Source organism: Thermobia domestica, chromosome 14, assembly GCF_964235325.1.
Source record: "Thermobia domestica chromosome 14, izTheDome1.hap1.1, whole genome shotgun sequence".
Taxonomy (NCBI): Eukaryota; Metazoa; Arthropoda; class Insecta; order Zygentoma; family Lepismatidae; genus Thermobia; species Thermobia domestica.
In genome coordinates this window covers 55,583,219-55,596,542 of record NC_137467.1, presented here as the reverse complement: position 1 = coordinate 55,596,542, position 13,324 = coordinate 55,583,219, and the positions used below count along the sequence as shown (strand labels likewise).

General features: G+C 35.7%; 2 protein-coding genes across 2 annotated transcripts in view; both read left to right on the top strand.

The window, feature by feature from the left end:
- Positions 1–10,407, top strand: part of LOC145669676 (beta-mannosidase-like) — a 186,983-nt gene extending 176,576 nt beyond the window's left edge. Inside the window, exons 17-18 of the mRNA XM_081737932.1 lie at positions 2,219–2,329; positions 10,181–10,407. Coding sequence (XP_081594058.1) covers positions 2,219–2,329; positions 10,181–10,258 — 189 coding nt within the window. The 3' untranslated portion in view covers positions 10,259–10,407. The remainder of the gene's footprint in view (positions 1–2,218; positions 2,330–10,180) is intronic.
- The window catches only part of LOC145669677 (uncharacterized), a 429,650-nt gene that overhangs the window by 20,212 nt on the left and 396,114 nt on the right, over positions 1–13,324 (top strand). The window lies entirely within an intron of this gene.

Below are 13,324 nucleotides of genomic sequence, written 5' to 3'. Positions count from 1 at the left end.
TTAACTATTATTTTTCACTTTGAAATCGTTTTGTTTTTTTTCCTTTCGCCACTTTCTTTAATGCAGATTAAATTCTTACAATGGGACGAAAAAAATGTGTGTTAAGTTTTGATTTTTATATTGGAATGTTAATAAAAAAAAGTGATACCAGAAATACGGCATACTACAATTCCTAAACTCAATGTGTTAGACATCCTGTATGCGAAATATGTCTTAGACACCATGTATGCAAAATATCTTTCCCTCAACTCGATTAGGATATAGGATTTTTAGATTTCTGGGCTCTCGGCATCTAAGACCATTTAGCCCGTCACGTTTGAGGGAGCACACTATCCGGGGAAAGGGAAGGAAGGAAGCGCCTGGACCTATAAATTAGGTACCACCCCGGCATTTGCCTGATGTAAATGAAGAAAACCCAGGAAAACCTCATTCAGGGTGGCTGGCCTGAAAGAGCGTGTTACACTTTTTCGACCGAGTGCCCCCACCGGGAATCGAACCCGGGACCGATCGCACCGAAGGCGAGAGTGTTAGCGACTACGCTGAAATCTTTTATTGGTAGTTCTTTATTGGACTTAAGGAAGAGAAGAGTTTGGCAAACGTAATACGAAAGAAAACAAATTTTAATATTCATAAATATGTAATTATTAACTTTCTTTAAAAAAATACAAAAATTAAAGCAATATGTTTTATTTAACATTAAGAAAATTATTAACAGTTCGTCTGATTCCTTCATTTCCTAGCTTTCTTATATATTACAAAAATTAGATCAACATTAGATCAGAAGTACAAGAATCGTGAACAAGCGAAAAATCAATCCATGACGAGGTTAGGCAACCAATGCCAGAAACGCATTAAACTATTTAATTTAGATGAATAAATAAGATAGAAAATATACAGATAAATGAGGTAAGATAAAGATAGAAGTGTAGGAAATGTATATATCTTGATTGGCGCTTAGTTTTCAGTGCCTAGCTTACTTTATATGTCGTAAATTGTGATTTTTACTAAGTACCTCGCGCCCAAACGTCTGGCGCCTAAACGGCTTTGCGCCCAAACGTCCGGCGCCCAAACGGCAGCGCCAAAATGTCCGCGCCCAAATGGCGGCGCCCAAACGTCCTGTCCCGGACTCATATGTCCTCTCGCAGGATGTCATGGTAATGGTTAGCGGACTGTTGTTATTTGTGTGTATACAGAAACAGAATGGAATATCATCTAGTTTTCGAAATATCGGTGCTGTTTTCCAACATTAGCCAATGTGGAAACTTAACTAGTTTTGGCGTTATATACAACTAAAAGGGTGTTGTATAGCTTTACGTTCGCAGTTTAGGGGAGTGTTTACCCCCTTCATCCCCCACGGTGGCCGATATACAAAAACATGTACGTCCTACTTTTAAGTCCCTTATTCACTGCAGGATTTTCAAGTAAATCGGAGAGTGACATTTGAAAACCCTTGCTTATCAGTTAAAGATCCTAAATAGCGTATGTATCTTCCTTACAGTGGCTTAGAAGGTTGCCAAACCGATGATGTGGATTTGTATACTGACAAACATAACTCAGCTTTCTATATAAGATGTAAACTTTTAGACAGAACGTATGAAGTAAGCTAGGCCTTCCCCTGATTAAACAGTTTTTCCACTGAGATTCAGAATCTTGGCAATAAATTACGGACTTATCATTTAATAATTTTCTCAGTCTTCAAGGATAATGAAATATCGTTGCTATTTCTTTACTCCTCTTTCAAACTCTGTATCATTATAAACAACACGAATAAGAAACTCTAGTCTTTCGATTCTAGTGCCTTTCCTATTATGAAGTAGACAACTTTTACATTAAAGACATTCACGATTGTATTTACGTTAAGCAGCTACCTTTTGATTCCTTTAATATTATCTCAGATTGAGGTATGTACGTCATAGTTTCTCTGCATTGCACATTGGGTCATAATGCAGTAGCCCACTTATATTATTACTAATAAGTGTACTGTGTTCGATTGTTTTACGTAAGATATGTATGTTTCTTCGATGTTAATACTTTTCAATCCTGGTGAGCACATGGGCACTAGTGTACGGATTTAACATTTAGACATTTCATCATATTTTTCTGTCGTGAAAATAATGTAAAATTACTTGCAATATCCGATAATTATAGACTAAAGAAGTAAACACTGGAAATTAGATTGAGACATAATAGAATTACATATTTTTCCTATTATTTTTAGACACCACAAGAAGAGAGCGCTATCAATCAGAGGATATATAACGAAGATAATAAAGAAGATGAACCGATGAATTTGAGAGAGCCAAAGGCCACCGGTTCAAACCTCAGCCAGGTACTAATGTTCTTCCTTAAGCGAAATTATAGATCACAATTGTTCATCTTGAGGTATTTGTTTACTTATGCCCAGGGGTAAAAGTGGATCTGAAAAGGTAGGAGGATACATGATGTCACGCCGATCCCCATGCACATCTTTCTCCATTGTAATTTTATTAGGAACTGGGGGAGGGACACCATAGATAGTTTCTGAACCTGGGGTAACGGGATTCCACACGTTTTCCCTCACTTTTACTCCTGCTTATGCTAAGATAATGTAATTGAAATCTTTACGTTTTCTAGTGCAGATCTTAAGATAGTTTTGCGAACCGGAGGTTAAGAACCACTCAATGGTCTTTAACACAGTACGGTCCAATAAGCAACCATTCTGTCAATTTAAGATTCCAATAAGAATGACACATGGCATAGAGATAAGTTGATAAGATATGAAAATATACACCTTTGGAATAAACAGATGCTTTAAAATATATACATTCTCACTGACATTCGATACCAAGTTCATTTTCAGAAGTAACTTCTCTTCTTCCAAGCCAATTAAAGCATTCAAATAAAACTAGAGGACCAGAAAAAACATTTTATCGATGCTGCTTGCTTTGCTTTGTTTTCGTAATCACTTTAGATACCAAGGAAAGAGGTTGTAGTTCATTTTCCTCTCCTACAAAAAAATCGAAAATAATATATTTTGGAAAATTCTTTCTAACTCTCAGCCAAACAGGTCTCCACTATTTGACATAGGGTTTGAACTTCCTGCAGTTTGATATTTAGTAGGAATGTTTAGGATGTCTGTAACTTCTCCAGGATGTGAATATAATTGAAGTAATAAACACACAAGTCTAGCTGAAGACATTTTATGAAATACAATAAAAACGGAATATTTCTTGGAAATTTGAATTTGAAAATCAGATTTTATTCATATTTTACTCATATTTTATCAGATTTACACTTTGCTGAATTACAAATGTCACTAAGAAGGCAAGGTACCCCGGTGTAACACACCGATTGTTATAAGATTGCACAGACATAAAAAACATCGAAAAAAGAAGTGACACATATTTGTTTATATCTGCCAACAAGCGGATTGAAAGAGTCAAATAGGGGCATAAAAATGGGGTCAAAATGATATTATGTGGAACATAGCAAGAACGAGAAGAGATATCCGAAAACTTTAAATGTACGAAATACTACCCACAGTCGATATAAGGCAATGAGGTAGAATGCACTCATGCGAAAGAAGCAGAACATCCGGAAATGGGACAATCACGTGTACAACATTGTCACAATGTGTTACGGAAATGAGCGAAAAGGGTGGTAAGGAGCAGGAAGAAAGAAGAAACGAAAACAGAAAATACGTATTTTTGCTTTGGGTGCATACATTGCCGAAAAATACGCAGATTCATCTCAATGCACGAAGATGGGAGAACACGGAGAAAGGGTGCAAACTCCTTTCGTATATACAGCCAGCGAGACAGTATTGTGCAGTGGATTGCATATATCGCATAATCGGAACAACTATGCATAACACAGTAGAATGTAACTGCAGGTGATCGACATACGGAAGATAAACAGCAACAGTAATATCAGTACCACGCATAAGTATCAACATTACATCACTACGAAAATACGCGTACAATATAACAGTATAGTAACATTTTTGTTTTGTGTTACTATTGCCTACACACATCATTTCCAACATCCATCTCATCGTTGCTCCTATTACGCGATATATGCAACCCACTGCGTAATTCTGTCTCGCTGGCTGCCTATACGAGAAGCGTTTGCACCCTTCCTGCGTGTTCTCCCATCTTCGTGCATTGAGATGAATCTGCATCTCTTTCGCATACGGACGACATATGCACCCAGAACAAAAATACATATTTTCCGTTTTCGTTTCTTTTCTTCCTGCTCCTTGCGACCCTCTAAGTTCATTTCCGTAACACATTGTGACAATGTTGTATCCGTCATTGGTCCATTTCTGGATGTTCTGATTTCTTTGCATGGATGCGATCTACCTCATTGCTTTGCGTCGATTATGGATATAGTACTTCGTGCATTTAAAATTTTCCGATATCTTTTCTCGTTCTCGGTATATTCCACATAATCTCATTTTGACCCCATTTTTATGCCCCTATTTGACCCTCTCAATGCGCTTGTCGGCCGATAAAATATACGTGTCTCTTGTTTTTCGATGTTCTCTATGTCTGTACAATCTTAACACAATCGGTCTGTTACACCGGGGTATCCTGCTTTGTAAACATTAAAATAACGAGTATTTCAGGCAATAAAAATACTGGTATTGTGTTGTTATGGAACTCATTAGTCTGTTACATTGGTTTCAATGACTATAACTCTGATGTGGAAAAACAATATACCTATGTTTGAGCAGTAATATCTAGAAATGAAACATCAAACAGTCACTGTGCATAAACCCAGTCTCTATTTTCACAATAATGTAATACAACAAACAACACATTTAGTTTACTCATATTTTTTCTTCACTTAATCAGAATCGCACACTTCCTTCCTGATTCATGAGTAGTGGGAGTCTAATCTTTACTATACTGGTCCAAAAGTCTCTGAAAGGGATGTTGCTCTGTAGGTGTATTTCAGCTCTATATGCTCTCTCTCCAAGTTTTTCTCGTCATCTTTTGTTTTTCCTGTCATTATTTGCTTGCAGTTATGGTTTTCGATCTGTGTTCAATTATTTTATAAAATGTCACCTTCCCCTTTTCTTGTTATTTACTAAGTGGAGACAGTACTTTAACTAAAAAAAAAATCAGCATTAAAAATCTTCAATCATACTTTTTTCCACGTTAATCACTTAATATTTCTTCATGCATGCAATCATCAGGTGTGCATATAACATCTTGCTTATGTTTAATTAGTAGAACGTTGTACTGTTATGATTCACAGCCACGCTAAATTCATGTCTGCTGTTTGCTTTCCAGAACAACATTGGTCCATGGACTTGTGTCCTAATGAAATTCAACACGTAGGTAACATGCGGAAAATACGAGTAATTGTGTTTTGAATCTCAAACGATAGAGTTCAGCTAGATTATTACAACGACATACAGAACTCGTACAATGCAAAAAAAAAAAAAAAATAAAAAAAAATGGACTTGTGCTGTTATGGAGCGCGTGATTTCAATTGCTTTTATAAGGTTACAAGAAGCGATGTCTTTATCAAGTTTTTTTTTTAAAATTTAAATGACGTAATTTTGGAATTACTTTTCTCATACATATCAATAATCTTAACAACTATATATATATATATATCTACTTAGTAGAAAATCTTAGTCTATACTTCTCTGTTGTAAGTGGTTAAATGTTACGCCCATACAATATAACTGTAGTATGAAAATATAAGTTCATTATACCAAATAATGGCGTTCCATTTCCGGTGATTTTTTTTTTTTTTTTGTGAGCAAATGTAGAATGTTTAAATGTTCACCATCCCTAGATCAATATTCAAATTTGCCACATTTTCCTATTGCAATTTGTTTCCCGTTCGTTAAGGATAATTATTATCATGCATACAAGTGAACTCCTTTCCTAAGAATTTACGTTAATAACATACCGTGTCATACTTGTTTCTAAATAGCAATAACATTAATGTCTGAAAAACTTATTGTGCTCTTAATAGTACATACGTTATATGTAGTGTTACCAAACTTCTTGCTTTGACCGGGATAACCTCGAATTAAAGACACGGTTACCGGTTTTCCCCGGTTGTTCGACCAATATACGGTACATTTTGTTCCGATATTTCATTTATGACAATCTTCTCGGACAATCTTTATTGTGTACTGTACGGTATCCTTATTCCATTATTCTAAAATATTAGTTTTGGTACTGCGTTCTTGTACATTAATAAGTAGAAATAGAATCTTACTTTGTAGTACGCACGAACATTGCTAGAACACGGTACGTTATGTCACCGTTACCATACCTTTCACATATAATATTTGTATCTAACATCCATGTTACATTCCTAATCACCATTCTTGACACATTTAACAGGAATGAAATTAAAATGTCTCTTGTACTGTCTACTTATACTATCTATCCGAAGGGCAGTCACAAAGTTCCCGAAATGTCATTGTGTCTCTTTATTACCACAATATAAGTGCACATCTGCCTAACCACCTTCAAAGCAAACACTTTCGGGACATACACACAAGAGCGCCGATTTCTCTGTAAATTTCGTTGAGCTCATTCAGATGCAGAAGCCACATTGAGAAAAAATATAGGTGGCGTACTTAAAAAGATAGGTTACATGCGTAATTCCTGTAGTTTTTGGACTTAACGTACAACAGACGTATAACTGAAAACGCGTGTTATAATGTAGGCGGTCAGGATCTCACATACAAATGGATGCATATAACATATAGCTGACGAAGGTAACACAAGTATATGCATGTGATATACGGAAAACTCTTAGATGTCAGATATCCTGCAACGGCATGATGTAACATCTAAAAGCAGTGCCTATGTAGCATACGAATAACATATGCTCCGTACTGATTTCTATAGTAAGCAAGAGGATACCGTATATTTGTACAATATACCGCTGTCCGGAGAACGGATTTTTCTCTATGCACATATGAAGGATTTTAAGACTAATTGCATTACAATCATAAATAATATGCGGGGGGCAACATGAGCTTTGGGGAGACCCGGGACGCCCCATCCCCCCCCCCCCCCAGGATCGGCGCTCTTGCGTACACACTTCCTCTACTGTCTCTGCCATTGCTGAAAACAACGACAAAAGTCCTCTTTTGATATCTCTCGAAGTTTAGCCGTCGCGTTAGTTGTGAGTGAAGTCTTCTATGGTAGCGAAACAAGTATCAGTACTGTTTTCGTTAAAGTATCGACCAGGTATACTGATTTTAAGGCTATCAAAGTAAGTACCTGAAGCAGATTTCCACAATTTGCTCATGAACTTGATGTTTGTGCGTTGTTTGAACCGCGACATTACACCAACCGTTCACCACATAGTCCTCCGTTTAGCCATACTACTGTAGATATACCACATTGACTTGACACCTAGTCTTCCATTCCGAGCGCTGCTATTGGCTGAAGGAATTCCACTCCCTTTGGCTAAGGCTGTCTGTCTCGCTTACCAACAGCTGAACTCTTATTGGCTGAACCGTGGATGTGTCGAGGGTGTGAGCTTTACAACAGATTTCAGATGAGAAGCGGCATGGCCTTGAGTTGGCTTTACGCGGCGTCCAATTGGCTTTGAGCGGTGTTGACAATTCGCGACAAGCAGTTCTGCACGCTGACTTCTCGCGCTACTGCGAATCTTGACAATAGCAGAGGCGCTTATTAGAAATATTGTATTAGCACATTAACTGCTCACTTTACGAAGTAGAGAAAAGAATTACGAACACATACGTGAAAACTACATCTTTTTATGATAACTGGTTGTCATGATACACGCTTTGAAAGGTTTCCATATAAAACAATTAGTAAAACGAGCGTTGAGTCCCGTCTAATTTCCAGTGGATTTTTCTTCGATTTGGAAATGGAACTCAACTTTTATTAAAGGATAATCAGGGGTGTAACCAACAGGTTGTTCTAGGGGAACATTACTTTCAGGGGGAGGAAAGCTTTTCACACATTAAAAACAGAACAAATGACCTCTTTCAGAATATGAAAGCATTTTAACTCACCATGTATACTATACACATATTATGTTTCCTCGATGCTACCTTAACAAAAGACGGATCTTAACAGTACTGAAGTTGAAAAGCGGATTGTAAGAGATAAATCAATAAGCTATTCATAAGAAAACAAATGCTGTTTCTAGCAGTCTGTTTATCCGACTTTGTGTTTATGTAGGTTAAAATACTAAAAGGAAAAAACTCGAAAAAATATCAACTCAGATATTATTATGCAATAATATAGTAGTGAGAGATCCTGGGGGGACTGAGGGAGCCAGGGCCCCTCATTTTATTTGTAAATGTGCAATATTAGGCATAATTTGAATGCAATTTGTCTTAAAATCATCATATATGCTTTCTGCATCTGAATGCACCCCCCCCCCAATTTACAGAGAAATCAGCGTCCTTGTAATTAGGTACAGAAACTGTATTGATGATGTTTTCTTTTTTCTTTTTTTAAAAATCTTATTTTATTATAAACGTTCCTAATTTGCATTAATTATTAAATAAGTTTACTAAACATATACTAGATGAACCTCATTTCGGGGCTGGAAATAGTTTGGAAAGTCAAGGCCCGCTTTTCCCCCGTTTCTACACCCTTGAGAATAGTAAGCGATCGAATTAAATAACAAGCCTCTGCAATTTGATTCATATATATATATATATATATATATATATATATATATATATATATATATTCGATTCCCGGCGGGAGCTCATGTGGAAGAACAGAAGGTATGGGACATTCGTAATATTGTTTTGAAATTGCCTTCATGCAAGATTCTTCCTTATTCGACAGAAGAAACGCAGTATGATTTTTTTTTCTTCGTTTCAATACCTTACGTATGTGTGGCCAATTACGTACTCCTTCTTTACTCCTCTAGCAGGGACGCAAAAGCACCAGGCGTCTGAGTGGTGTCATAAATTATTGTAACCCAAAACAAACTCTACCATATCGTGTTGCTTACGAATCAGATGGATTGTTGTTGTGAGACCTACATCAAGTATAAGAGTATGTTATTACATGGAAGCAAAGGAGCTGATTGTGTGTGTAGGAACGCAACTTCTCTTCTTCTAGCATAAACAGAATTCATCAGTGTCTAGGTTGCTTTCTTTCGTGGTAGTTCATTTGTTCTCCAAAATTATAGTTGACAATGTCTTTAAGGAAACCGAGTACAAGTGCGGAATTTTTTTTTTTTTTAAAGTGCTACGAAGTGAAGCTCGAAGAATTATTTTTTGTGTTTACAATTTTTGGAACTCATAATAAAAAATTTACAAGAGTCAGATTCAGACAATGGCGAAATATTAATTGACATAGACGATAGTGAAAGTAGTGTTGAAGACGAACGTTTAGCAGTTCCACTGGAATAAGTTAATAGGTAGGTTATTCAGTTGCTATATATACTTCTAGGATACACAGCCAAAATCTTTGAGTTTGCTGGAATAGTATATTTACATTGTGAATAATGTTGCCAATGTATGTGTAATAATCTCAACTAGAGGAAGAGCGAGAAGGGAAAGGGGAGTCCGAAATCCGGCAACACCGCGCGGAATATCGCACAGCATTGGCTACTGCCCGTGATGCTTTACATCTGAAAAACACAATAGTTCGCATCTTTGCCACGGCTCAAGACATTTTGGCAGCACTATAGTAAACTAACTGTTATGACCTGTCAGCACTTGCCATATTCATAACTATGCAACTTAATTACTGCACTGTACAAGATTCACTGCGATTGCATCACATATGTCAAAACTACAACAACATTCCGGGAAATAATTGACTTCTCATGTATCTTGTAGAAATTAGATATATCTACTGATAGAAGAAGTGAAAATAAAACATTCTATTGTGCTGCCAAAATGTCTTGATCCGTGTGGCAAAAGTGCAAACTAAAGCTCACAGCCTCGACACACCCACGCGTTGAGCCAATAAGGATTCAGCTGTTGATAAGCGAGAGAGCATTGGTCTACGGATGACGAAAGGGAGTGCAATTCCTTCAGCCGATAGCAGCGCTTGAAAGGGAAGACTAGGTGTCAAGTAAATGTGGTATATCTATACCAAAGTATTTCAATTTGGAATTCAAGAAATATACTAACCCAAGTTAATATATATGTTTAAAATTGTATGCGCTGTCATTCTATAGAAATAACGTACTCTTAATCTATACTTTTCTTTTTCAGGGTATACAAAATAACGCATTATTGGCATTGAGTTTCTATTATTTAATCTTACTGTTTACAGTTCAAATTCTTTTATAGTAAATTTTTGATTTTTATATATATATATATATAAAGGAAAAATCAAATATGCTGTATTAATTTTTATTTAATGTTGAAGAAACAGTATTATATTGTGATGAAGAAACAATAACACTAATAAATATACAAATATGCAATATATTGTAATAAAAAAATATTAGTGTAATTATTGATTAAAATTAAAATAAAGTGTTAACATGTTTACATGATTTTTATTTCCAGCTTATTCAGATAAAAACACAGAAAATACTACAAGGACTGTATACCTACTTTTGGGTCACTCTGTATACTACTTTACTATCACTCCAGTCTTATATAAACTTCCAGGTACTTTTTTATTTGCTATAGTTGCACACTAGTGACGGAGTTTTTCGTTGCTTTCAATACCACAATGATCCAATTTGCTACTGCAGCTACTTTGAAAGGCAGAACTGATGACAGAGTTGTAATATCAATCACTAATGTTTCCACAAATCTACTGAAAAAAAAAACTACTTTGTTTTCCCAGAACATTTTTCATTCGACGTGAGTTAACGTTCTGGTATCAATCTACATCTAGGTAGTTCTAAATTTCACTGTATATTTAATTCTTCTAATCCAACAAATAAAGATGTATATTTAATGGTTGTCTGACTAGAACTACACAACCACAACTAAAATTACACTAATTTTGTTATCTGTAGTACTCAAACTTAAGGGTTTGGGGACTTCTAGGACACCCTGCACAATGCACTATTCATATATTTCAACTCTGGAAGCATTATTGGATTCTAAGACTTGGAATAATGACAGCAAGATGTGGGATAGTTATTGGATTCTAACGTGTTTAGTGCATTGCAGTAAAGTAACTTATACCCAACAACTTGAAGTGAACTTCGAAAAATGCTGATTTCTTTACAGCAAATTTAAGTGCTTTGAGTTCTGTTGATTTTGAGTTTAACGTCCCTTTCAGCAGCGAGGCTATATGAGACGGTACCTACTGATTAGCGTGGAATCCGAACCACATGGGCTCCCGCCAGGAATCGGACCCGGGTCTCCAACACCAAAGGCGCGTACGCTAACCGCTTAGCCACGAAGTTCTTTTCAGTGCTTTGATTTTGCGGAATACTTTATTAGACTCTCTCTCTCTCTCTCCATATATATATATATATATATATATATATATATATATATATATATATATATATATATATATATATATATCTTACAGAACGTCTTATAAAGAAACTGAAATAAGTTATTGTCACATTATTTTGTTCTTGTTTCTGCTAAAAGAATTTTGGTCACAATTTAATTATCTTTATTATTCACCAAGGCGGAACATAACAACTCAATTTAACGTTTGGAAAAAAAAAAACAGTTTGCGTCATCCCGTTTTCCACAGTAAATATTGTCTTCAAACTTCAGCAGAATCTTAATAAGAAATGTGTTTTGAATATTGAACAATACGCAAATATCATTAACATTTACTGCACTGAATTTTAAATACATTTGAAGCTTACATAGAAGCATCTAAACTTATTTTAACTCTTTCATTAAGTTTACATTTTTTTAAAACTCTCTTCAATTGAGTTGAATTTGTAAGAGGCAACCAAAGGAAGTATGAAAATTACTTATACAATACGCAGAAGATATGAAATTAAACTTTCGTTTTTAGTTCTTGATTTGGAAGATATAATTTAGGTTTCTGAACTGAAATTATGTAGTACATTAGTATTACAATTTATGCAATACAATTTTGTTTGTTGCTTCATAATTTGCTACCTACTCAGTTTATGAGAAATTAAGTTACGGTTAAACATCGTAAATTAGAAGGTTATAAATGATCCGTGTTGCCGTGTTTGAAAGCAAAATATAGGGACATTTCATGCAGCTAATAGAGCATACGAATAGGGGGGCTAAAAATTGTAATAACGACCTATTTTCGTAAGTACTGTAATACATGTCTTTCTGCCAAGAACGGACCATATTTATTCAACTAATAAAAGGAAACGAGCATTTTAAATCATATTGGCCCCATTTCATATAAAATCAATTGCCAATTTAAATATACCGTGCTTCGAAACAACACCGAAACGTCCGGGAGGTGATTCCTGACACCAAGATAAGAAAAAAGGAAGTTATTGGCTGCTGAAAACATGAAAAAATGAAATCTAAAGGCCTATAGCTCCAAAACTGTGGGACCTATTGTAGTAGGGTCAAGACTTTAGGAACTAATATTGTCGACAGCGTCACAAACTGTCGTATCTCAGTTTTCTAAACTTTTCAGGAGAGCGATTTTTAGGTTTTCACACAACTTTGAACAGCCATAACTCAAAATCTATTTTACCAAAAGGAGAGAAAATTTACCAAATTATAACTTAAATCATAAGAAATCAGTGTAGAAAGTTTTAGGGAATTTTCCTGTAAAAGCTTGTAGAAAATTTGGAGGGAAAAGATACGACAGTTTGTGACGATGGTAATCCTCTCTTGTATGAAAGATACGACGCATATTTTTTATACTGAGAACTACATTAATAGATGAACAATCGGAATATATTGCACTTTTATTGAAAAACTTCGTGTTTATTACACAAAATAATTTAACAAATGCTTTCTGAGATTCTTGAGGATAACACGAAATTCCTGAGAACACACAAGAAACACAATATTAAGAGCATACTAACCATAACATGAAATAATGCTATCAAGTTGTCATTGCCAGAATATAAAATCTAGCAAAGTAATTTGCAAATTGCATGCTTTGATATTGCACTTGAGAAGGATGGCTAATGTGGTAAGTTTCTGTAAAATTGAACATGTTCAGGGTTTCGAATGATTGGAGTTGGGCCTGGACACAATGATAACGAGCCCTCGTAAGCGTGGGAGACCCGGGTTCGATTCCCGGCGGGAGCTTATGTGGTTCGGATTCCACGTTAATTAGTAGGTCCACGTCTCATATAGCCTCGCTGCTGAAAGGGACGTTAAAAATCAATCAATGAATCAATCAAAATGAGTCCTCGTATTTCTCTGGAGCGATAATTTTTTGGCAAGTCTGCAAAGTAAGAACTTCTATCTGATGGATTC